General features: G+C 42.0%; 1 protein-coding gene across 1 annotated transcript in view; it reads left to right on the forward strand.

The window, feature by feature from the left end:
* The window catches only part of SLC28A3 (solute carrier family 28 member 3), a 62,761-nt gene extending 45,196 nt beyond the window's left edge, over window positions 1-17,565 (forward strand). The window contains exons 9-18 of the mRNA XM_066256981.1: window positions 605-685; window positions 2,406-2,486; window positions 4,649-4,774; window positions 6,358-6,488; window positions 7,771-7,939; window positions 8,309-8,506; window positions 12,933-13,014; window positions 14,081-14,179; window positions 14,419-14,539; window positions 15,372-17,565. Coding sequence (XP_066113078.1) covers window positions 605-685; window positions 2,406-2,486; window positions 4,649-4,774; window positions 6,358-6,488; window positions 7,771-7,939; window positions 8,309-8,506; window positions 12,933-13,014; window positions 14,081-14,179; window positions 14,419-14,539; window positions 15,372-15,498 — 1,215 coding nt within the window. The 3' untranslated portion in view covers window positions 15,499-17,565. The remainder of the gene's footprint in view (window positions 1-604; window positions 686-2,405; window positions 2,487-4,648; window positions 4,775-6,357; window positions 6,489-7,770; window positions 7,940-8,308; window positions 8,507-12,932; window positions 13,015-14,080; window positions 14,180-14,418; window positions 14,540-15,371) is intronic.
* The last annotated feature ends 4,868 nt before the right edge of the window (window positions 17,566-22,433 follow it).

Here is a 22,433-nt window from a genome sequence, read left to right on the forward strand (position 1 = left end):
GGATATAGAAAAAGACAATATTTTGTTAACACGGCAATTAACAACCGGTAGTTTCCCAAGTTTAATCATTTTGGTGATTCAAAAATCTACAAGTGAAGTACTTACTACCTTAAAAGCTAGATGAATGAGCGCTTACTCTATAGGAGGCACTGAGTGCAAGCACTTACCATGCTGTATCTGATCTGTGTAGCAGCTCCGAATAAGGAGCTAAGATTGCTTACATTTAAATCCCTACCCAGCTGACTCTGCTAATGAGTGGTGGCACCCACATCTGTTTCATATCAGAACAAGAATATCTGGCAGGAGCATTCAGTTTGTTTATCTAGTATTCCCCTAAAACATCTCTGAGAAACAAAAGTAAGAGCTCAGCGTAGCTCAGAAAAAAAAATGTTTCCTATTAAATGTACTCAAGCGTACCCAGAACAAATTAGAGTAAGAAACTGACCGTGGGGAAGTTGCCTAATAAAAATATTGTTTAGCTCAAGAGTTGTTTCTAGTATTGTTATGAGGTGTCAGAGGCAGAAAGGAGACTGAGCTGAAATCTACTAATACTGCTGGGGCCAATATCAACCCATGATCACTTTCATCCCTACCTCACCCCCAGGTCCTGCCAATCGTGGTTTTCTTCAGCACTGTAATGTCCATGCTCTACCACCTCGGAATGATGCAATGGATCGTTAAAAAGGTACCGGGATTGAAAGGGATTAGGTGACAGATGTAGATCTAAATTATTTCAGGAACAAAGCCTTATATGCCTTTCATCCAGGCTTTTCCAAGTATTGTTCTCTTTGTAGCAAGATCCTCCACCACCGTCCAAATTATTAGATTGAAACGCCCCAAATCCCACATGTTTCCATAGAGGAAATTCTATCTCAGGGACTCCTATTAGCAATTGCTTCTTTAAGCCAAAGACTTGGCTCCAACAGGTCCAGACACCTGCCGAGAAAAGCAGCACTGTTCCTTCATCTTGGCTGTCTACCGGGTGCCTTCACTGTGTTACTCTGTGTCAGGAGGTCACAAAGGTGGGCGCTCCCAGTCTAGGAGTTACTAAAGAATCGAAGCAAGAAGGAGAAACAGGAAAGCTGCTCTTTTGCTCTTGGGGGAGTTTTATAAGCACACATATTAAAAAAAATTTTTTCCCACTGATTTAAGAGAGAGAAAGAAGGGAAGGGGGAGAGAGAGAGGCATCAACTCGTTGTTCCACTTTCATTTAGTTGTGTACTCATTGATTGCTTGTCGTACGTGTCCTGACAGGGATCAAACCCATGATGTCAGTGCACTGTGATGGTGCTCTATCCACTGAACCACCTGGCCAGGGCCCACACTTTTTTTTTTTTAATCTGAAAAGCTAATCTCATTCCTGCTGCCCTAGCAACTGTCAGTTCTACACGCATATGTCAGATCAAACAACTAGGAAGTTTGTAATATATAGTAGTTTGAATGCACACAAGAGTGATGCAATACACACAGGGCCTCGGCACAGCCATAGCCCTCCTTTGACCCCTGTAAATAAATAAAATGGATCAAGAAAGAGAGAGAGAGAGAGAACCAGAATATAGCAGAATTCAGAATTTCAGTAAGAGTGCCGGGGCCTATATCTATCTGATTGATGATTTAAACATTTAAAATTATTATGCTTATATCTAAGCAGAAAGGAGAAAAAATGCAATTGGAAGTCCTCATTCCGAGGTGGGCCCCACTGGCTGTGTTTGGAAGGAGCAGTAAGATGAACATAAACTATGTTCATCTGAGCTAAGTAGAAAAGATCAAACCTCAACTACTTGCCACTATTTAGTAGCTAGGTGGGTTTTTTCTTCACTGATGATTTTTAGAGATGGGGGTGGGGAGAGAAGCATTCATTTGTTGCCCCACTTAGTTGTGTGTTCATTTGTCGCTTCCCATATGTGCCCTGACCTGGGATCGAACCCACAACCTTGGTGTTTCCAGACAGTTCTCTAACTGACTAAGCTAACCAGCCAAGGCTGGGTGATCTATGATAAAACAACTAAACTGTTCTGTGCTTTGGTTTCCTCTTCTATAAAATGGGCATAATTGTAGGACTTCCCTCGAAGGATTATTATGAGGATTAAATGCATGACTCTGATAAAGGGCTTTACAAAGTGCTTGGAATGCAGTAAAGCCTGCATGACTGCCTATGATATTTCAACAGAAATTCATTTGTGTAATGTTTAAAGTATATACAACTCAGACTATGACTCAAATAGGAAAATTTAATCAGCCTGCTCCATGCACTATATATAATATTCTCACATGTAACACCTTCACTGCCTGCCAACAGTTGTTGAAGGTCACAGCATTTCCCTCCAGTTTAAAGATTTTTAGCTCTACTTTGAAGTTTTGTGTAGATACAAAGAGTTCTTCACTGACTGACTTTTCCTATTTAGGTTGGATGGATAATGCTAGTTACAATGGGATCGTCTCCTATTGAATCTGTAGTTGCTGCTGGCAATATATTTGTTGGGCAGGTAAGTTGTAATAGTAAAAAATAAAGCAAAACACCTGCTCAAATGAAAACTTTCCCCAAAAAATGGAATTTAAAAAGAACTGTGCTATTTCTTTCAGTGTCAGGGGAAGAGTGTCAAAATAGGAATGTTCAGTATTGACAGTGTCCAGGATTCCAGAGAAAGAGAGAAAAAAGTGAGAGCAAGAAAGAGAAAGGTAGAGATTGAGGTCCCTCCTAACCATCTCAGTGTCTTAATGTGGTATTTCGGGTCTTGAAAGTTTATGGACAGAAAGATTGAATTGTTTTATCAAAGCCTTGGGCTTCTCATATATAGATTCTCAATTTTTTCTGAATTTACTGAACTGTTGAGATCTCTGGCTCACCTTTCAGAGGCTAGCAGCTCATCCAGTCAAATAGAGTTTACCATTTATCTTGAAGCTGCAAACATACCCAGGCAGCCTCACCTTCTGTAGTACCATGCTTGTGGTAATGAAGGAGACCAAGAAAGGCTTTCAACCAACAGCCGTGCAGCTGTGTGAGTACTCAAGCTCATGTTCACTTGCCTGAATTGGCCAACAGTCTGTCTTTGCTGGGCCTGAAGAAAAATGCTGATGAACAAAAAAGCCTTTTCATTTCCGTGATCCATCCATCACATGGATAAGCGTTCCTTTCCCATGGACTCCATTTAAGAAAGAAAAAGAAAATATGTCAAGGGGTATTCCTCAGAATAGCAGCATCCCTAAGGGGTGGCTAAGTAAGAAATGGTAATGACCATCCTCACCTCTCAGATTAGGTAGCGTCTGGAAGAATGGCATCACACCACTGAAACCAAAGTGTGAATGCTTGCTATCATGGCCGCCCAATGAAATTGGACTTGAAGCAAATTCAAGTCAGCCAGAAAAGCACATGGCCCCAAATCCTAGGCTTACAACTGCTCCAGGCAGGCTGGGCATTCTTACTGGGAAGCCCAGCTTGCTAGCTTGGAGCATAGTCTTTGGAGCAGGGCCCATATTCCTTCTCTGGGAGTTGAAATTATTATAATTATAGTCATAAAATCTGTCAGGACTAATTAGGGCACCATCTTGAGTTGATTACTCCTACCTACAGGGTAAGAGGGCTCATGTACTAAGTTTCAATTTAGTTCATAAATTGAAGCTCAACACATTCAATCTTATGGAACAATTAGAAATAATAAGGGGAAAATTGTAAAATTGCACACATGCTTCTGTAGTGCTGAATTTGATACTTAATGTGCTAAAAAAGTACAGTTATTATTTATGGAGAGCTCCATGCTGCAGGTGGTGTGCTCCCCTTAATGGGACTCAAGCCTTTACAACTACACCTTCTCTAATTCCTTTCTGCCCAAGGGAAAGTGGGGCTCCTGATTCTCAATGAGAAGAGGGCCTGTGGGCCTCTGTCTTGTTATAGCTGGCTGTTCTTGTTTTTTTTTGTTGTTTGTTTGTTTTTTAACTTATTGACTTGAAAGAGAGAGAGAGCGACTTATTTGTGCATTCATTGGTTGACTCTTGTATGTGCCTTGACCGGGGATCCAGCCCCACAACCTTGGCATATGGGGACAATGCTCTAACCAACTGAACTACCCAGCCAGGGCTTGCTAGTATATTTTATATTGTGTCTCTATTTCCCTGCGGTGTCAGCAAAGTGATTTAGGGCCTGCCGAATGAAGTTGGACAATGGGAAGTTACCGAGGCTTGGGAATCACAATTCGCAAGGCCAGGCCACTGGGTGGAGTTACTTGACCGGTGATGCTCCCACCCTAGAAAAGTGTACACAGTCATCATAATCCAGTTCTAGGCTAGGTGGGGGCCCTATGTGAATTGACCTTGCAAACTTTGCAAATTTAACACATGGCTATATACCATAAGCTCACTGACCTGGAGTTCAGATGACCCGGACATCTCTGTTGGGGGTCCCCAAACTTGAGCATGTATCAGAACCACCTGAAAGTCTTGATAAAACAATTATTGGCCTCCACTCCCAGAGTTTCTGATTTAGTAAGTTTGAGGATTTGCATATCTACGGAGTTCCCAGGTAATGCTGGTAGAGCTGGCCTGAGGTCCACGCTTAGAAATACTGCATTTAGAGAACAGGAATTTCTGTAGACTGTCATAAATTCCAGATATTTAAAAGGCAACATTTAATCTGGTCACTCTTCATTTCCAGTCGGAGTCTCCCCTGCTGGTCCGACCGTATTTACCATACATCACCAGGTCCGAACTCCACGCAATTATGACCGCTGGGTTCGCTACCATTGCTGGAAGCGTCTTGGGCGCATACATTTCTTTTGGGGTAAGACTGTTTTAGGATTAATTTATGGAAAATACATCCACTTTTTTTTTTTGCTATTATTCTTTTTCTTTCTTTCTTTTCCATTGCTGCTGGATAAGGAGGTTAAAAGAGTATCTTCTTTGCTGTATAGTCATAGTTCCTTTGGCATTTGAATAAAGTGATCTTTGGTGGACTTTACTTTCATATTCCTGCCACCTTAATGTGAATGATATCCAAGTATAACACAATGAAATCATCTCATAAGGTTACTTTGGCTGAAAATGTAAATTTAATAAAAATAAATAAATAATGACAGACATTAGTAAAGGCAAGCTAGACCAGGGGTCAGCAAACTAGGGCACATGGGCCAAACCTTGATCGCTCCTTTTTTTGTAATTGTAGTTTTGTTGGAAATCAGCCACTCCCATTAGTTTCTGTATGGCAGTTTTCATACAGAAATATTTACCCCCTCACCCTTTATAGAAAATGCTGTCTGACCGCTGGCCTAGAGCAGTGGTTCTCAAACCTTACTGCAAATTGGAATCACTGGAAACTTTCTGTAGAAAGAAGCCCTTATGCCCAAGTCCATATGCCAAGAATAATTAAACCAGAATCTCGTGAGATGAGACTCAGGCATCGGTACTTTTTTATAATTCCCCAGGTTCCAATGCACAGCCCACCCAGAGAGCCGGTGCCTATGGTATGGGGCTGGAGAATGTTATGATCACTGGTGTACGTGCCCCCAGCACCGGGCTTTTGAGCCGCACGTGGAGGCAAACCCCGCCCCGTCCCACCCGCCCCCTTCCCGAGGAGAAATGGAATAACATAGCAGCTGTGTGAGCTGGTGATTCGGAATACATACAAGATAGTCATGTTTCATTCCAGGACTTCATCTGGGCCTCGGAAAGCCAATCAGTAAAATGAGAAAAAAAGAAAAAGAAAAAAGGCAAAGAAACCTCGGGAATGGAAGTTTGGCCAGATCCCCAGATGGAAGTAGGGAGAAAGGTGCTGATTGTAGAATTCTGAAACTAGAGATGAGAAACCAGAAACAACAACAGTGTGGGCAAGAAAGGGGAAAAATTTTAAGTAGACTGGCATGGAGAAAACAGAAATGGCTTAGAAACTAAAGAGACTCTGGATAAATGAATATGATGGAAAGACAAAAAGGCTTTCAGGAGGGCAGAAGAAGGGTGGAGAGGGCGCGTCCATGCCGGCACCCCCAGATTCCTCTATCTAAATTGATGACATAATGCAATACGGACTTTAGGGACTATTCGAACATTCAAAAGATCCACATTCTCATCCACAGAACGGTGGATGAGTGTTCTCTGACAGTTCCTCCAGCACAGGATTAATTCTCTCCTGAAATGATCTGACTACTTTTGTACTTCTCCCCAAGGATGTGATTAATACAAATTCCTCCTTTCTCCCTCTCGGTCTCAAGGTGATGCTAACTTGGCTAAGTGAGCTCTTCTAAGCCCCCAAAGAAACATTGTTTCCTGGCAGAGAATCAATTCCTGCCCATCCTTCCCCCTGTGTGGCTTTTGGGTCATTCATTCTGAGCACAACAGAAAAGCTATATCTTTTTTCTCCTGAAATCACAGGTTTCGTCCACCCACTTGTTAACTGCTTCAGTTATGTCAGCACCTGCGTCACTGGCTGTTGCAAAGCTCTTTTGGCCTGAGACAGAAACACCTAAAATAACCCTCAAGAATGCCATGAAAATGGAAAATGGGTAAGTCACCACATTCACCTAGTTAATGACTACACAAGCCAGAGGGGGAGAGGGGATCTAAGTTCAAAGTACAGCAAAAATGTGATCATCAGAGAGCACAGTGAATTATGACAGTAAACTGAACTTAACTTCCCAGTGACTGTTTAAACTCCGTCCAAAAAAAAATCTCATTTCAACACTGGAGGAAATCTTTCTAGATACCTGAATGTCAATACATTTCTTCAACCATTCAATGTTGATATTTCACCTTAAATATAGCATAGTGTTCATTGAGCTTTGATTTAAGACCATTGGCAAGCCATAGGATAACCATTTCTAGAAGTTTCTTATATAATAGGGAAGAGATTGTGTGATATAAGTATCCTTGGACCCTCATTGGTTCACTTTCTTTGGCTCTGTGCAAAAGAAAAAGGGATGGAAAAGACTTAAGGGATTTAGGATGTTCAAAACAATTTCATGAAATAACAGAATTAATCAACCAACATACTTTTCAGATTCGTCCCTTGTTTGCATGTAGGTAAAGTCCTAACCATGAGTGAAAAACAAGTTGTCATATGTGTGTATGAAATATGTGTGATTCCACTTATAAAGTTAGCAAATGTGTAAACTTATATGACATATTATTTAGAAATACAGACAAGTAGGAAAATTGAAAAGAATAAGAATGGTAAGGGGGGAGGGCTGAGGGGAACACAGGGGTGCGGGGAGATATATTTGGTGGGACATATATTTGGTGGGACACTTGAATTTATGTAAACACAATAAATTAAATTTTTTTTAAATGCATAGAAAAAAAGAATGGTAAGAAAATTTTGCGGGATAAGGCACTTCTGAGATTAGAGAGAAGAGGCTACGATAAAGAGCACTGGGGGACAGGAGGGTGGGACGCAAAGGCGATGGTGACATTCCACTCCTTAGATGAGATTATGGATATTCAGGCCTTCCTTGAATTGTTAGTTCTTACACTGTGAATATTTTATAAATATCCTCTGATAGTTCTTTTTAATTATATATAATTTTTAAAACTTAAATAGTTTTTTTCTAATTTTCTAATTAGAAATGACCCCACATTACAAGAGTAGCGTAACACTTAGATACCGACACTCAACAATAACAAATGCCATCCTGGTTTGATAGAATCCAGGTGAGTGTTTTGAGTCAGGCATGGGCCTGGGAGTTGCTCTCTCCATCCAGCTGAGCTCTGATTAGGCCATTTCCATACATGTGATGTCCATCTGCGCCAACTCCTCGGTAATTCTGAGATTGCTATTTTTTGATAAAGTGATTCAAGGAATCTCATAGAAGCTGCAACGCAGGGAGCCTCCTCCTCCATCTCCCTGGTGGCAAACATCGCTGTGAATCTGATTGCCTTCATAGCCCTGCTGTCCTTTGTGAACTCAGCCCTGTCCTGGTTTGGAAACATGCTTGACTACCCACAGCTAAGTTTTGAGGTATAATTCTATCGTGTTTCTCCTCCCTTTTATTTCTGTCTATATTTTTTTCAAAATAAAATAGGTTTGTGAACAGCCGTCCCTGTCTATTATCTTACCCAATGTATACACTTATATAGTGTATCATCCATCTCTACACTCCTCCACACCCCAACATTCAGTCATTCTCTCCTGCCCCCATCCCAGGAATCCAGATTACTTCATATGACCAATTCCAACCTTAATTACTAATGGATAAAGCTGGGCAAGGGTGTGTGGAAGGATTTCTGTTCCTCAAGGAAACACAGAAGGGGCGGAAACAATCTTGCAGCCAGTGTGAGGCTGAAGCTAATCATTATTCTAATAAAATGCCTATTTTTGGTTTTATAGCTAATATGCTCCTACATCTTCATGCCCCTTTCCTTCATGATGGGAGTGGACTGGCAAGACAGCTTTATGGTTGCCAAACTCTTAGGTTACAAGACATTCTTCAATGAATTTGTGGCTTATGAGCATCTCTCAAAATTGATCAATTTAAGGAAAGAAGCTGGACCCAAATTTGTGAATGGTGTGCAGCAATATATGTCGGTGGGTAAATATTTTGATTTTTCAGTATACTTCTTCATCACGTGTATACATTTATCAGATAGTTACTGGTGCCTTTTGTGTCAGGCAGCATGTAGGCATTTGGGATACACCAGAGAACAAAAGAGACCAAAACCCCTGGTCTCATGGAGCTCAAAGTGTTCTTAGCACCTCATAATTTTCAGTTCTATTGAATTAGTGTGTGTGTGTGTGTGTGTGTACAGAGAAACATAGCTAATCCTTACACTATGATCAGATACTTTTGAGCACTGTGGATACAAACTCAGAGTCATATGAGCTGGGACTGGAATCAATCAGTCAACAGATAATTTATTGAATACCTTCTGTACAACATACTTAGGTACTGACGCCACAGCACTGAACAGTGATGAGGCCTGAGCCTTAATGGGACTCTTAGTCTAATGATCATGATGGCATCTTCCTTCCAGCTTCAGCATTTCTATGAACTCTGAGAAACTGCCTAAATGCAACACAGTGTCTGAACATCCTAAAGAAATAGTATTTGGCTTTAAAAGGGAAGGAAAGGGAAAGTATGCTGCCCAAGGCTCCAATGAAGACAAACTGCTCACCTCTAAACAACATCACCTTCCCTCCCAGCCTCCTAAAGACCAAACATGCAAATTCACTTCCACATAGTGTACAAATATGACAGCATATTCCAGGAGGGTGCTAATCTGTATTATGGTCAGAGACACTCGATATGAGCAGTGGCTCTGTAGGTCTCCTGTTTCTCACATGTTCATTCTTCAACTGACAGCACTGTGGAGCTTGGCCTCAGGTCCTCATTGTTTAGATGCCACTACTAACCAGCTTACTTCCCTGCCAAAAGTAAACAATAGGCTAGATTAAGTGAAATGTTTTCCATCCCTCGCTGCCAGCCCCCAGAGAAAGTGGTGTTGTTAATGAGCGGAGCAAGCTCACAGCTCTGGCAGTGCTGGGCGGGTCTGTGAACAGGTAATGAAGAGGATAGAGAGGGGGACAGGAGAGCTGAGAAGGCCTGGGGAGGAGCCCAGCCAGAGGCAGCCACACACCGGACATTTGGAAACATGAGCTGAATGCCTTCTACTAGTGTTGGTAGTTGTGTTGAGGAAAGTATTTTTTATTTTCTCGATCTTATTTTCAATCAACAAAATGGGAATGAGTCCCTACAATTTCTTGTTTACCAGACAAGAAGTGGTGAGGGTATCTCAGCAGTCTCCTAGAAAATGTACCTTGTACCTGGAGGGTAAGATCTAGGTGCATGAGGCAAAAACCCAATGTAAACCACTGAATTATGCCCACTGTTGTCCTCCACTGAAGAGATCAGAACATGTATGTAACAGCCACATACCTAGAATGAGCTTTGTATTGCTCCATGATGTTCTCTTCCCTAACCATTATACCTTGCATGTTTGTTTATGTGTAATACATACCATGGTACAGAATTCAAAAGGTACAAAAAGATGTAGAAAGGAAAGTAAGTCATCTTTACTATTTCTCTGCCCCCAGCCACTCTCCCTATACCATATCAGGCTCTCTGTTCTTAACCTTGCTCATTGCACTTAATGACATATTTCATATGCCTTTGCCTATCAGTGTCTGTGACAGAGTATTATAATGTACAAGCACATTGTAACTTATTTTAACCAGCCCTTTGCTGATGAACAATATTACCAGTGTTTTGCTATTGAGGGTAGTACCACAATGACTGTCCTTGTACCTATGGTGTCTGTGCTCATGTGCAAAGAGAGTTATGGGATCCATTATTAATTTCCTAGTACAGTACAGTTCGTTCCTTCATGTAACCTTGCACATTTATGGGAAAAGTCAGGGTGCAATCATCCCAGCCTCCTTTTCCTCTTATTATAAGCCCTCCAGGGTCACATCTGTGCATCCATTCCTCATAACTCCCCAGAAAGGGGAAGAGGAATCTCAAGTGCTTTATGCCATCTTTCTCCCCACGGCCTCTTAATAGGCTTGCCTATTTCTGAGGCCAATTGAACTAGATGAAAAGCACTAGAGAAAGCACGGGATGAGAAGGAGCTTTTCCAAAAATGCCGGACTGCTCAAATACTTGAAATATTTTTTCCTGCCTTCTATATATGCACACTGATTGAAAACCAACAAAAGCACCTGATCAGGAGGTGGCGCAGTGGATAGAGCGTCGGACTGGGATATGGGGGACCCAGGTTCGAGACCCTAAGGTCGCCAGCTTAAGCACGGGCTCATCTGGTTTGAGCAAGGCTCACCAGCTTGGACCCAAGGTTGCTGCCTCAAGCAAGGGGTTACTCGGTCTGCTGTAGCCTCACGGTCAAGGCACATATGAGAAAGCAATCAATGAACAACTAAGGACCCACAACAAAGAATTGATGTTTCTCATCTCTCTCCTTTCCTGTCTGTCTGTCCTTATCTTTCCCTCTCTCTGACTCTGTCTCTGTCACAAAAAGAAAGGAAGGAAGGAAGGAAGGGAGGGAGGGAGGGAGGGAGGGAGGGAGGGAGGGAGGGAGGGAGGGAGGGAGGGAGGAAGGAAAACCAACAAGGGCAATCTCAGAAACCATAAAAAAGAACTTATCATGACCACATGAGTCTTAAATGTGAGCTTTAAAAATTTTCGCTTAATGAAAGGAAAGAGAAAAAGGCATCGCTACTTCGAATGTAGCATTGGCCTGACTAGTTCTTTGAACCAAATCGTAGATTTTTCAGGATTTTGGAAAAGAAAGCTGTTGCCTCAGTGGTGTGGGCACCTTCACCGACTGGGTGAGCCTCTGGTGAGCAAGAGTCCTCTGAATCTTCTGAGCCTCCTGTAGGCAGTCCCTCGGCCTGAGAAAGAGTGACCTGACCTGAGCAGCACCTCTGGGCTCTCAGAATAGAGGTGGAGGCCATGTTCATGGTTTTACAAACACACCCTCCCTCATCGCGCCACCCTGTGAGAGGGACTGTCGCTCCCATTCCTCAGCGGGCACCTGATGTTCCTATGGGACAAAGAAAGGCTCGCATGCACCACAGCCACAAAAGGAACTCCTATGATATCTGTGAGCTTCCTTTTTACTTCTATAATGTTTTAACGTATATGCTTTTTACTAAAGTATAGTTTACATACAAAAAGGCTTGTTTTTGGTGTACCTGAGTTTTTAAAATATTTTACTGATTGATTTTAAAGATAGAGAGAAACATCAATTTGTCGTTCCACTTATTTATGCATTCATTGGTTGATTCTTGCATGTGCCCTGACTGGGGATAGAACCCCCAACCTTGGTATCAGGACAATGCTCCAACCAACTGAGCTACCCGGCCAGGCATAGGGTACATGAGTTTTGACAAATGTGTCACCGGTGTAATCATGACCACAGTCAAGACCTAGAATGTTTGCATCACACCTAGGAAATTTCCCTCATGTCCTGTTGTAGTCAGCAAACCTCCACCCTGGCTCCAGGTGGCCAGTGGTCTTCCTTTCAGTGTAGATTACTGTTGTTTATTCTAGAATTTCATATAAATGGATTCACGTAGCATTCATGTGATTGCATATGTTATTTTCCTTTTCATTACAGAGTAATATTCTATCTTATGAACATCCACAGTTTGTCCATTTGCTTATTTCCAGCTTGGAGCTCTTATGAATAAAGCTACTGTAAATATTCATGTACAGTTTTCTTGTGGTCATATGTATTTATACTGGAAAAATTCCCAAGAGTGGGACTGCTGGATCCTACAGAGAGTGTATGTCAAGTTGATAAGAAACTGCCAAGTATGTTCATATTTTACAAACAGGCTGTGTCACTTTACATTCCCACCAACAATGTACAAGAGCTCCAACTGCTTCACATCCTTACCAACATTTGCTATTGTCCATCTTTCTTAGCCATTTTAGTGAATGTGTAATGGTATCTCATTGTTTTAGTTTGCATTTCCTGGTGAGTAATAATATCGAACATCTTTTCATGTGCTTATTGGCCATTTGCATGTCTTCTGTGAAATCTCTTGATCTGTTTTTTATTGGGTGCTCGTCTTTTTACTATTGAGTTATAATAGTTCTTTACGTATTCTGAAAGTTCTTTGTCAAATAAATGTATGTAATGTGAATATTTTCTTGGACCAATTTTGTATCTCCAGTAGCTAGGTGGCCAAGTTATATTGCATGTTAGAAGTTAACATTGAGCAGAAAGTAACATTTTGTAGAGGCCAAGATGACCAATCCCGAGTCCTTTGTAGAGAGTTTCTGAATCCACACAGCCCATTCCCCCTCACTTCAAAATTCAGGGGAAGATAAAAAAAAAAAAAGAGGCTAGGAAGCAACAAGTGTTGGACTCCACACACTGTACATTTACTTGTCAATACTGTTTCCATAGTCACAACAGGAAGCCTGGTTAGGATGTCAGATTTATAAGCTGGGTCACTGTGTATACATCTATGTGTTTATGCTTATTTACAGATTCGTTCGGAGACAATTGCCACTTATGCTCTCTGTGGCTTTGCCAATATCGGTTCCCTAGGAATAGTGGTCGGTGCACTCAGTAAGTGGAAAGAATATTCTTTGACAATAGACGTGATGTAAACATGCTTCAGATCTCCATTTTGCTCTGTAATATTATTTGTGTCAGGAAGAAAAAAGAGAGAGAGAGAGAGAGCCCTGCAACACAGTAAATATTTTATCCCAGCTCTGCAATGTAGTTTTCCTATGCATACCCAAGCTAACCTGAGCAAGAATTTGCTCCTAGCCCTGGCCGGTTTGCTCAGTGGTAGAGCGTCTGCCTGGTGTGCAGGAGTCCCGGGTTCGATTACCGGCCAGGGCACACAGGAGAAGCACCCATCTGCTTCTCCAGCCTTCCACCCCTCCTTCCTCTCTGTCTCTCTCTTCCCCTCCCACAGCTGAGGCTCCATTGGAGCAAAGTTGACCCGGGCACTGAGGATGGCTCTGTGGCCTCTGCCTCAGGTGCTAGAATGGCTCTGGTTGCGACGGAGTGATATCCCGGATGGGCAGAGCATTGCCCCCTGGTGGGCATGCCGGGTGGATCCCAGTCAGGCACATGCCGGAGTCTGTCTGACTGCCTCCCCATTTCCGGCTTCAGAAAAACACACACACACACACAAAAAAAGAATTTGCTCCAATGGACAGTTACTTCTCCATCCAGGGATGACACATAAGTTTCACTTTGCATGCCAGTTCCAGGCGATTTCTCATGGCCACCTCGAGAAGGATTCTGAGGTCCATTGAAAGTTCAGTGGGAAGATGCTCTGATTAAATTGCAATGTCTACCATAGACATAGAAATGGATGGTGATGAATGGATTGTAAATATTTGGAATCCATCCTTGCACCACATCTGCCTTGTCATGACCCCAACATACCAGGAGCCTTCTGGATGAAACTGAGAACTTGTTTCTATGTGTGGACATACTTCTTCCCTTCCTCACACACTAAGCTCTTAAATCTTAAATTTCCAGCTAAGTTTTGTTTTGTTTTGTCTTTAAGTTAGCTGACTCGAGACCCCAGGCCAAGAACAATTCTCAGAGGCTAGGAATTCAGAATTCTAACCAATAGCCTTGACATTAATCTCATGCTTGCTTCCATGTGTCCCAGCATCCATGGCTCCTTCCAGAAAGCGTGACATCGCCTCAGGGGCAGTAAGAGCTCTGATTTCAGGGACCACCGCTTGCTTCATGACAGCCTGTGTCGCAGGTACCGCATCCTGTCCTTTGTGTTCGGTCTCCTTGTGCCCACAGGATGGCAGCTTTCTGGGGGTGGTGCCTCTAACCTGCATTGGCAGCATGTGCTGCTGCAGAAAGCTGAGAGGCAGAGCTGCCCTTAAGCGTGTTGAACAGTGAAATGTGTGGAGCATAGTGGCGAAACTAAGAACAGAAGGAAGGTTCATGGACTTTCTTAATTAATAAACTCAATGGCCCTCTGTCCACTTCTAGGCATTCTCTCTAGCACTCCTGTGGACGTCAACTGCCATCACATTTTAGAGAGTGTCTTCAACTCCAGTTTACCTAGAAACACAACCAATGTAGTGTCTTGTTGTCAAAGTCTATTGAGCAGGTATTGTATTCTTGATTATAACTTACTTATATCCATTAAAGACCCCATCCATTTATTTGTATACTTCACAATTCTTACTTTATTTAATATAAGAATGTGTGTGGCGATTCTAATCCCTTTTGACTTTGACTTTTCTCAGCTGAGACTAGGAACCATAAGACTAGCCAGTGCTGCTCAAGCATTTTCTATGCCCCCAGCTGTGTATTAGGCACTGTGCATGACTCAGCTCACTTGAATTTCGAAACCACTGTTTAAGTTAGGCACTCTTGCTTGGTTAAGCATTGGATAAAATCACGGCTTGGAGAAGCTATGTATGTCACTTAGCCAAGCAAAATGAGTGCACATATGATCAAGACAGAAAGACCTAGGAAAAATTAGAGGTCTTTCTGCTACAAAACCCATGCCCTTAACTAATACCCTAGTAGTAATTACTAGGCACTTCCTCCCTTTGAAGGAAATCAAACAACATATGCTGACTTGACAACATGGTGACAGACTATAGTGGATGAGGGGCCACCAGTAACCCATGCCAGCCACTCCCACAAAACCAATATCCCCAACCACCTACGCTTCTTAATATGTAAGTGCCCTGTAAGGATTGATTCGATCCTCTCTTTGTTTATTTGGAGGATATAGGGGAAGTCCTTGAGGCCAAATAGGGCTTGAGAGTAAAAACTAATTCTCTGGGGTCTCTCCTTAACCCACCCTAACCAGAATGTGAGGTAGGAAATCATTCCCTCCCCTATGCTCTTTTCTAACATATCATCTTCTGCTCATCTACAGTTTCCGTTTTCTAAGGCTCAACTAACTGTTTCATTCCACTTTTCACTAGCACTGTTGCCAGTGGTCCCGGCAACGTCATCCCAGGAGGAAACCACAGCCTATATTCTCTGAAGAACTGCTGCCAATTGTTGAGTCCATCAACACTGAACTGCAGTTGGATCCCTAACGCATTTTGAGTTCAGCCCCTTCTCCAACAGAACTCTAAGTACAGGTGATCAATATGTCTACTTGGGGAAGAAAAAAACTATTCTCCACAGATTGATACTTCCACCATGGAATCAGCTTTAACTGGAAAGAAAAAAAATAGGAGTGAACCCTTTGGATCTACAGCATCTTTCTTCAGATCTACAAAATCTTCCTCCTTGTCCCGCCCCTTCCCAGCCCTTTCCCCACTGTGAATTACGATGGTGTCCCAAAGTGAGGTATCGTTTCCAGTCCCAAAAATGTTTTCTAATCTTAGAATTTCAGGACATTTAACTAGAACACAGGCATAAATGACAGCTCACAACAACTGTGCTAGGATTCAGCCACACCCACTTAGTATGAATCTCTAGTAGTCCAAAGTAGCTCGTTTTAAAAACATTTCAGGTGAGATCACTCTGTATTCACCCTGCTGGAAGTGAAATAGCATGAACTTGAATCTCACATAGAGGAGGGCCAGTCATCAGTCATCCACTCATTACCTGCCCTGAGGACATCTCGCAGAAATCCAAAGTCCTTCAGGAGAGCACCTAGGCTATTCTAAAACAAGGTTTAAATCCCATTTGCTTAGAGGGTAATATCAGTCAGCTTAAATTAAACTGTGCTCTAGTAACAAATAAACCAAGAATCTTGGTTTACAAGTTTACTCTTCACTCACATTTTATATTTATTGTCAATTCTGGCCATACTCTGTCATCTTCATTTCTAAGATCCAGGCTGAAGGATCGGGCCCTATGTGGGGCATGTTTGTCTTATAAGAAGGGGGGGAGGTAGGAACCAAATGATGGTTCTTAAAACTTCTGCTAGCGAGTGACACCTTTTACTTCTACTACATTTATTATCCAAAGCAAATCACATGACAAACCTGAAGTTAATGGCCATGAGTGAATTATCCTGTCATAGGGAGAGATCGTGAATATTTTTAAGAAATAATATAGACCACATGGCTGCATAATACCCATGTCTCCCTTCAAGGAGTCAATCTGTTATAGGGCATAACTGTAAGCCTATTTATGTGTAAATTTGGTTATGTTCCTTGTGACAGGACTGGCAAATGGTGCTACACTCTAGTCAAAAAACCATGTAAGGACCACTTGAAGAAATATAAGTCCTGGTTGAGATTTGAAAACCTCCCACTGAAACTTCCACTAACCAGAAAAACACCTGCATCAAACTTGCTTCCTTAATGGGTTCTAAGACTTGATGTGTCTCAGAAGAAAATTCTTCCACAATGATGAGGTGCTTGCTCTTTAATGAAATGCTCATCACCAATGCTTTTTATACCATAAAGACATCTTTGTGTGAGAAAACACAAACACTAATGACTGGATTCACACACACACACACACAAATGTGAAAAATGTTTTGAAATACTTTAAGTGAATTATTTATATTTTCCTTTTTGTTCATGTGTAAGAATAATATTTTTAAATCTATGTGTAAATAGTTGACTTTCTTTGGTGGTGCTGGTGGTACTGGTGGTAATGGAGCAAGCTAAATGCCCAAAGAACTCTTTATTTCTGAAGTATAATATACCAGGATATTTCTTGTTATTGATCATTTATATCAAAAAATTTTTGAAACTCAATGTGCCCTTTTAATATAAAGACTTTATTTTGTGAAAACATATATGGTATGTGTCTTTTCCATCTGTCCTTTCATCTGGTGTAAACCTTCATAAACACCTTTGGCTAGTGAGCCAGGGATACCAGTTATTTATATGCTGGTTATGGCTGTTATTTTTCTCTCTTTTTTAACTCTTGGCATTTTTCTATTTTGTTTTATTTTTGGGAATCTTTTTCTAAGAGAATCTCTTTGCTGTTTCTAGTGTGCCTTTCTGACCAATTAATTTTTAAATTCTGCCTGTTACCATTACTATTCCTTAGCTGTTTGTAGCTCTTCTCTGAGCTCTTTTTATATTACTTCAAGGAAAACAATTACTACTCTGTTGTTTGTTAAGCATTTTTATTTTTCATATTACAAAATGTAATACCTATTTGTAATTTAAAAATGATGATGTTACAAATGCTCTTCAATTTACAATAGGGTTACATTCCAATAAATTCGTTATAAGTTGAAAATATGTCTAAAATGCATTTAATACACCTAGCCTAGCAAACATCGTAGCTTAGCTTAGTCTACCTTAAATGTGCTTAGAATACCTACATCAGCCAACAGTTAGGCAGTTATAAGTTTTATCTCAAGAGTAATTGCCTTCCTTGTCTTCGCACCAGAAACAGGAGACAGAGATGGGCATTTTGTGGACATGATGGAATACAAAAACACAAAACACAGTATCTAAAACATGCTGGCAACACAGTACACTGTAGAGTATCAGTTGTTTACCGTTGAGATTGCATGGCTGACCAGGAGCTGTGGCTCACTGCCACTGCCCAGCATCAAGAAGGAATATCTTAACACATATCGCTAGCCAAAAGTCAAAATTTGAAGTTCGGTTTCTCTTATACCATTGTAAAGTTTTAAAAGTTGTAAGTTTGGGATCATCTATATACACACACACATACGCATACCTTTTTTCCCCACCCTATTGATCCCAGCTCTTTCTAGTACCACACCCGAGATTAATATTGCTAACTGACTGCTATATACTCTCCAAACGTAAGAATGTGGGAATGTGTTATTTCTATACAAATAGAATGAGTCTTTTTACATATCACCTTCAACTTCTCTTCACTTGGCAGTATACCTGGGAAATTCCTATAAGTCATTATGTATAGTTCTAGCTCTGTCCTTCCCTTCTCGCTGTGTGTGTGTGTGTGTGTGTGTGTGTGTGTGTGTGTGTTTGTGTGTGTGTGTGTGTACAATTCTACATAAATAAGATAATATGCTGCAGGCTCCTACTTAATGGAGGTTTTTGGTGAAATCTTCACTCTTCTTTAGCAGACATAGAAGCTGAAGGGCTGTTCCCCCACCCCCACCCCAACCCACCCCCAGTTTATCCTCCACCCATCTCCCATAGTCTTCTCAGTGTGTGTCTATGTGTTTGCTCAGTTGTTTCTGAGGTCACTTAGTGCTGATAGCGTGTTGCTGTCAGTCTAGGCACGCTGACCTTGTTTTAATCAAAGCTGTGACATCTATTTTGAAGAATTCTGCACTCTGTCTAGTCTGCCCATGAAATTTGAAGCCCCAGGCTTCTCTCTAAGTCTGTGTTCTCACACAGGTACAGTTTTCAGCAATCTAAAAGCCCTTTTCCAAACATTGTTATGAGTCTAGATGTGACTGTCTCCTAATTTCAATGAAGATGGAAGTTTGCTTCAATACTTACTTATTCTCCTTATTGTTATCCATTGGTTTGCAAAAGGGTGGGGGGGGGGGAGAAGTAGAATTTCTTTTCCCAAAGCAAATTCTCTAACTTGCAGAAGCCATAGGGCCTCAGCCAAGATTAAATTGGAGTCACAGACTATGGAGAATTTTCTCATTTTTTTTTCCCGTTGGGAAAGTCAGCAATTGAAGCAGTTAGATCTGAGTGGCAAGGTCCCTGTAACTACACAGATTTCTAACATACACTCACTTTGCAAATGCTCACAACTAATTGCCTTTATATTTCCTTAGTTTAATTAGGCTTGTAGGCCACTGTGAAGGGCTTAGGACTGCACTTGCCCAGTGCAGCTGACTTCTACTTACAGAACAATTCCAAAATCAGGCATGCTTTAAAGAAGGTATTGAAGGGCCCTGTATGCCAGGAAGGATTAAGCTACCCTGAATGTACTGAAGGGGAGGGGTGCAGGAGGGGAGGCAATCATTCATGTCTTAGACAGGTGGGAGCACAGGAGTTAAGGAAGCACCATATGGTGCTAATGAACACATGGCCCTGAGAATAGCAACATTTTGCAACCTGTTATTTAATTTAAAAAATAAAAATAAAAAATAAAAAAACTCACTTTGTTTTAAGCTCAATCAGGAAGGAAAGTATACATTGACCAATTCTTTTTCAGAGTCTAAAGATAGCACAAGCTTATGATAACAATTGCTCCCCTTTATATTACAAAGCAATGTGGCTGCCCCCAGATGCAGAGGGAGTCCTTTCAACCATGCTCATTAGTGGGGACTACTTGGCATTTTCATTTCAAAAGACTCTAGAAAACAAACAATGAATCTGCAACAAGTCAGCCCCTCTTACCCAATATACCTTGTGCAGAATGAGAAGACAGCGACTGATATTGAGGAGGATATAACCTGTAGCCTTGCATCAGAGAAAAGCATTAAATGACAACCTTAAAATGTTGTCGTCCCCTGGCAACTGACACCCAACCACTTTAATAAGAGAAACCAGGATTAGAATAAAATTCATGTCTTTCAAGTCATGTTAACATGTCAAATTAGCCCTGTATCTTTCATGTATGGGTGAGCTCCTGGTAATATTCATAAAATAAGAGGAGGATATATATTCATAAAATACAAGGATATATATTGATATATATATATATATATATATCCTCTCCCACATTTATTTTTATTTATTTATTTATTTATTTTGTATTTTTCTGAAGCTGGAAATGGGGAGAGACAGTCAGACTCCCACATGCGCCTGACCGGGATCCACCCGGCACGCCCACCAGGGGGCGATGTTCTGCCCCTCCGGGGCGTCGCTCTGCCGCAACCAGAGCCACTCTAGCACCTGGGGCAGAGGCCAAGGAGCCATCCCCAGCGCCCGGGCCATCTTTGCTCCAATGGAGCCTTGGCTGCGGGAGGGGAAGAGAGAGAGAGAGGAAGGAGGGGGGGTGGAGAAGCAAATGGGCGCTTCTCCTATGTGCCCTGGCTGGGAATCGAACCCGGGTCCCCCGCACGCCAGGCCGATGCTCTACCACTGAGCCAACCGGCCAGGGCCCCACATTTTTGTGAGAATTAAATAAGTTAAATCATGTAGAGCACTTAGAAGAATGCCTTACAGAGAAAGGCTATATAATACACTTTTTTCTTCATTGAGGTATAATTTACATACAGTAACTGCACAAATTTTAAGTGTACAATTTGATGAGTTTTTTGTTTGTTTGTTTGTTTGTTTGTTTGTTTGTTTTGTAACAGAGACAGAAAGAGGAACAGACAGACTGGAAGGGAGAGAGATGAGAAGCATCAATTCTTTGTTGCAGCACCTTAGTTTCCCAGTGATTGTTTTCTCATATGTGCCTTCACCGGGGGCTACAGCAGACTGCATGACCCCTTGCTCAAGCCAGTGACCTTGGGTTTAAGCTGGTGAGCCTCGCTCAAACCAGATGAGCCCGCGCTCAAACCGGCAACTTTGGGGCTTCGAACTGGGTCCTCCACGTTCCAGTCCAACGCTCTATCCATTGCGCCACCGCCTGGCCAGGTGATTTGATGAGTTTTGACCAATGTGCGCACCCATGCAGTGCCTATCACCCCAGCTGGGATGGAGCAGATTTCCTTCATTTTAGAAAATTCCCTGGTGCTCTTTCCCAATCAGTCTCACCCCCACCCCTCACCCCCGTCCCCCCAGTTGGGCATAATTGATTTCCTTTTTCCTGGAGTTCAGTTCTGATCTGTTCAGACAGAACCTCCTATGAACAGAACCATACAGCACATGCTCTTTCCCTCTCATGCTTCTCCTCCAGCAGAAAGTATTTAGATTCCTTTTGGGTTTTGCACAATATTTTTTTTAAAAAGAAATTTCTATTTACCACACATTGTTTAGGTGTTTTGAAATATTTCAAGTTTAGGAAATGTGAATTGGAAGGTGAAGAAGGTTTGCTTTGCCCACAGGGGGTTTACCTTTTCTCTCCCTCATAATCCTGCTTAATCTCTTTATTTACATGGTATTTTTCAAAGGTATTTTCAAGATTGTTGGCTTCAGGCCACAAACTGGAATATCAGTGTTAACTGAGCCTCAAAAGAAAATAATAGGGAAGGCAGAGCACCAGGAGGTCACTCTTGGTTGAAAAGAATGCTGATTAACCTGTTCTTACACACTATATAATGCAGGGGTCAGGAACCTTTTTGGCTGAGAGAGCCATGAACGCCATATATTTTAAAATGTAATTCCATGAGAGCCATACAACAACCCATGTATGTTATGCATTATCCAATAAAAATTTGGTGTTGTCCCGGAGGACAGCTGTGATTGACTCCAGCCACCCGCAACCATGAACATGAGTGGTAGTAAATGAATGGATTGTAATACATGAGAATGTTTTATATTTTTAACGTTATTATTATTTTTTTTTTTTACAGGGACAGAGAGAGAGTCAGAGAGAGGGATAGATAGGGACAAACAGACAGGAACGGAGAGAGATGAGAAGCATCAATCATCAGTTTTTCGTTGGGACTCCTTAGTTGTTCATTGATTGCTTTCTCATATGTGCCTTGACCACGGGCCTTCAGCAGACCAAGTAACCCTTGCTCGAGCCAGCGACCTTGGGTCCAAGCTGGTGAGCTTTGCTCAAACCAGATGAGCCCACGCTCAAGCTGGCGACCTCGGGGTCTCGAACCTGGGTTCTTCCACATCCCAGTCCGATGCTCTATCCACTGCGCCACTGCCTGGTCAGGCTAATGTTATTATTTTTTTATTAAAGATTTGTCTGTGAGCCAGATGCAGCCATCAAAAGAGCCACATCTGGCTCGTGAGCCATAGGTTCACAACCCCTGATATAATGGCACTTCCACTGTACTGTGTTTTGAGAAAATTCACTTTGTTCTTCTAAGTCTCCAATAAACCTCCTTTCCATTAGCATCTGATGTCATAGGGCTGTAGGGCAGAAACATGAACTTAAAAAACTACAAGAAATGGGCCCTGGCCGGTTGGCTCAGTGGTAGAGCGTCGGCCTGGCATGCAGGGGACCCGGGTTCGGTTCCCGGCCAGGGCACATAGGAGAAGCGCCCATTTGCTTCTCCACACCCCCCTCCTTCCTCTCTGTCTCTCTCTTCCCCTCCTGCA

This window comes from Saccopteryx bilineata, chromosome 2, assembly GCF_036850765.1.
Source record: "Saccopteryx bilineata isolate mSacBil1 chromosome 2, mSacBil1_pri_phased_curated, whole genome shotgun sequence".
Lineage (NCBI taxonomy): Eukaryota > Metazoa > Chordata > Mammalia > Chiroptera > Emballonuridae > Saccopteryx > Saccopteryx bilineata.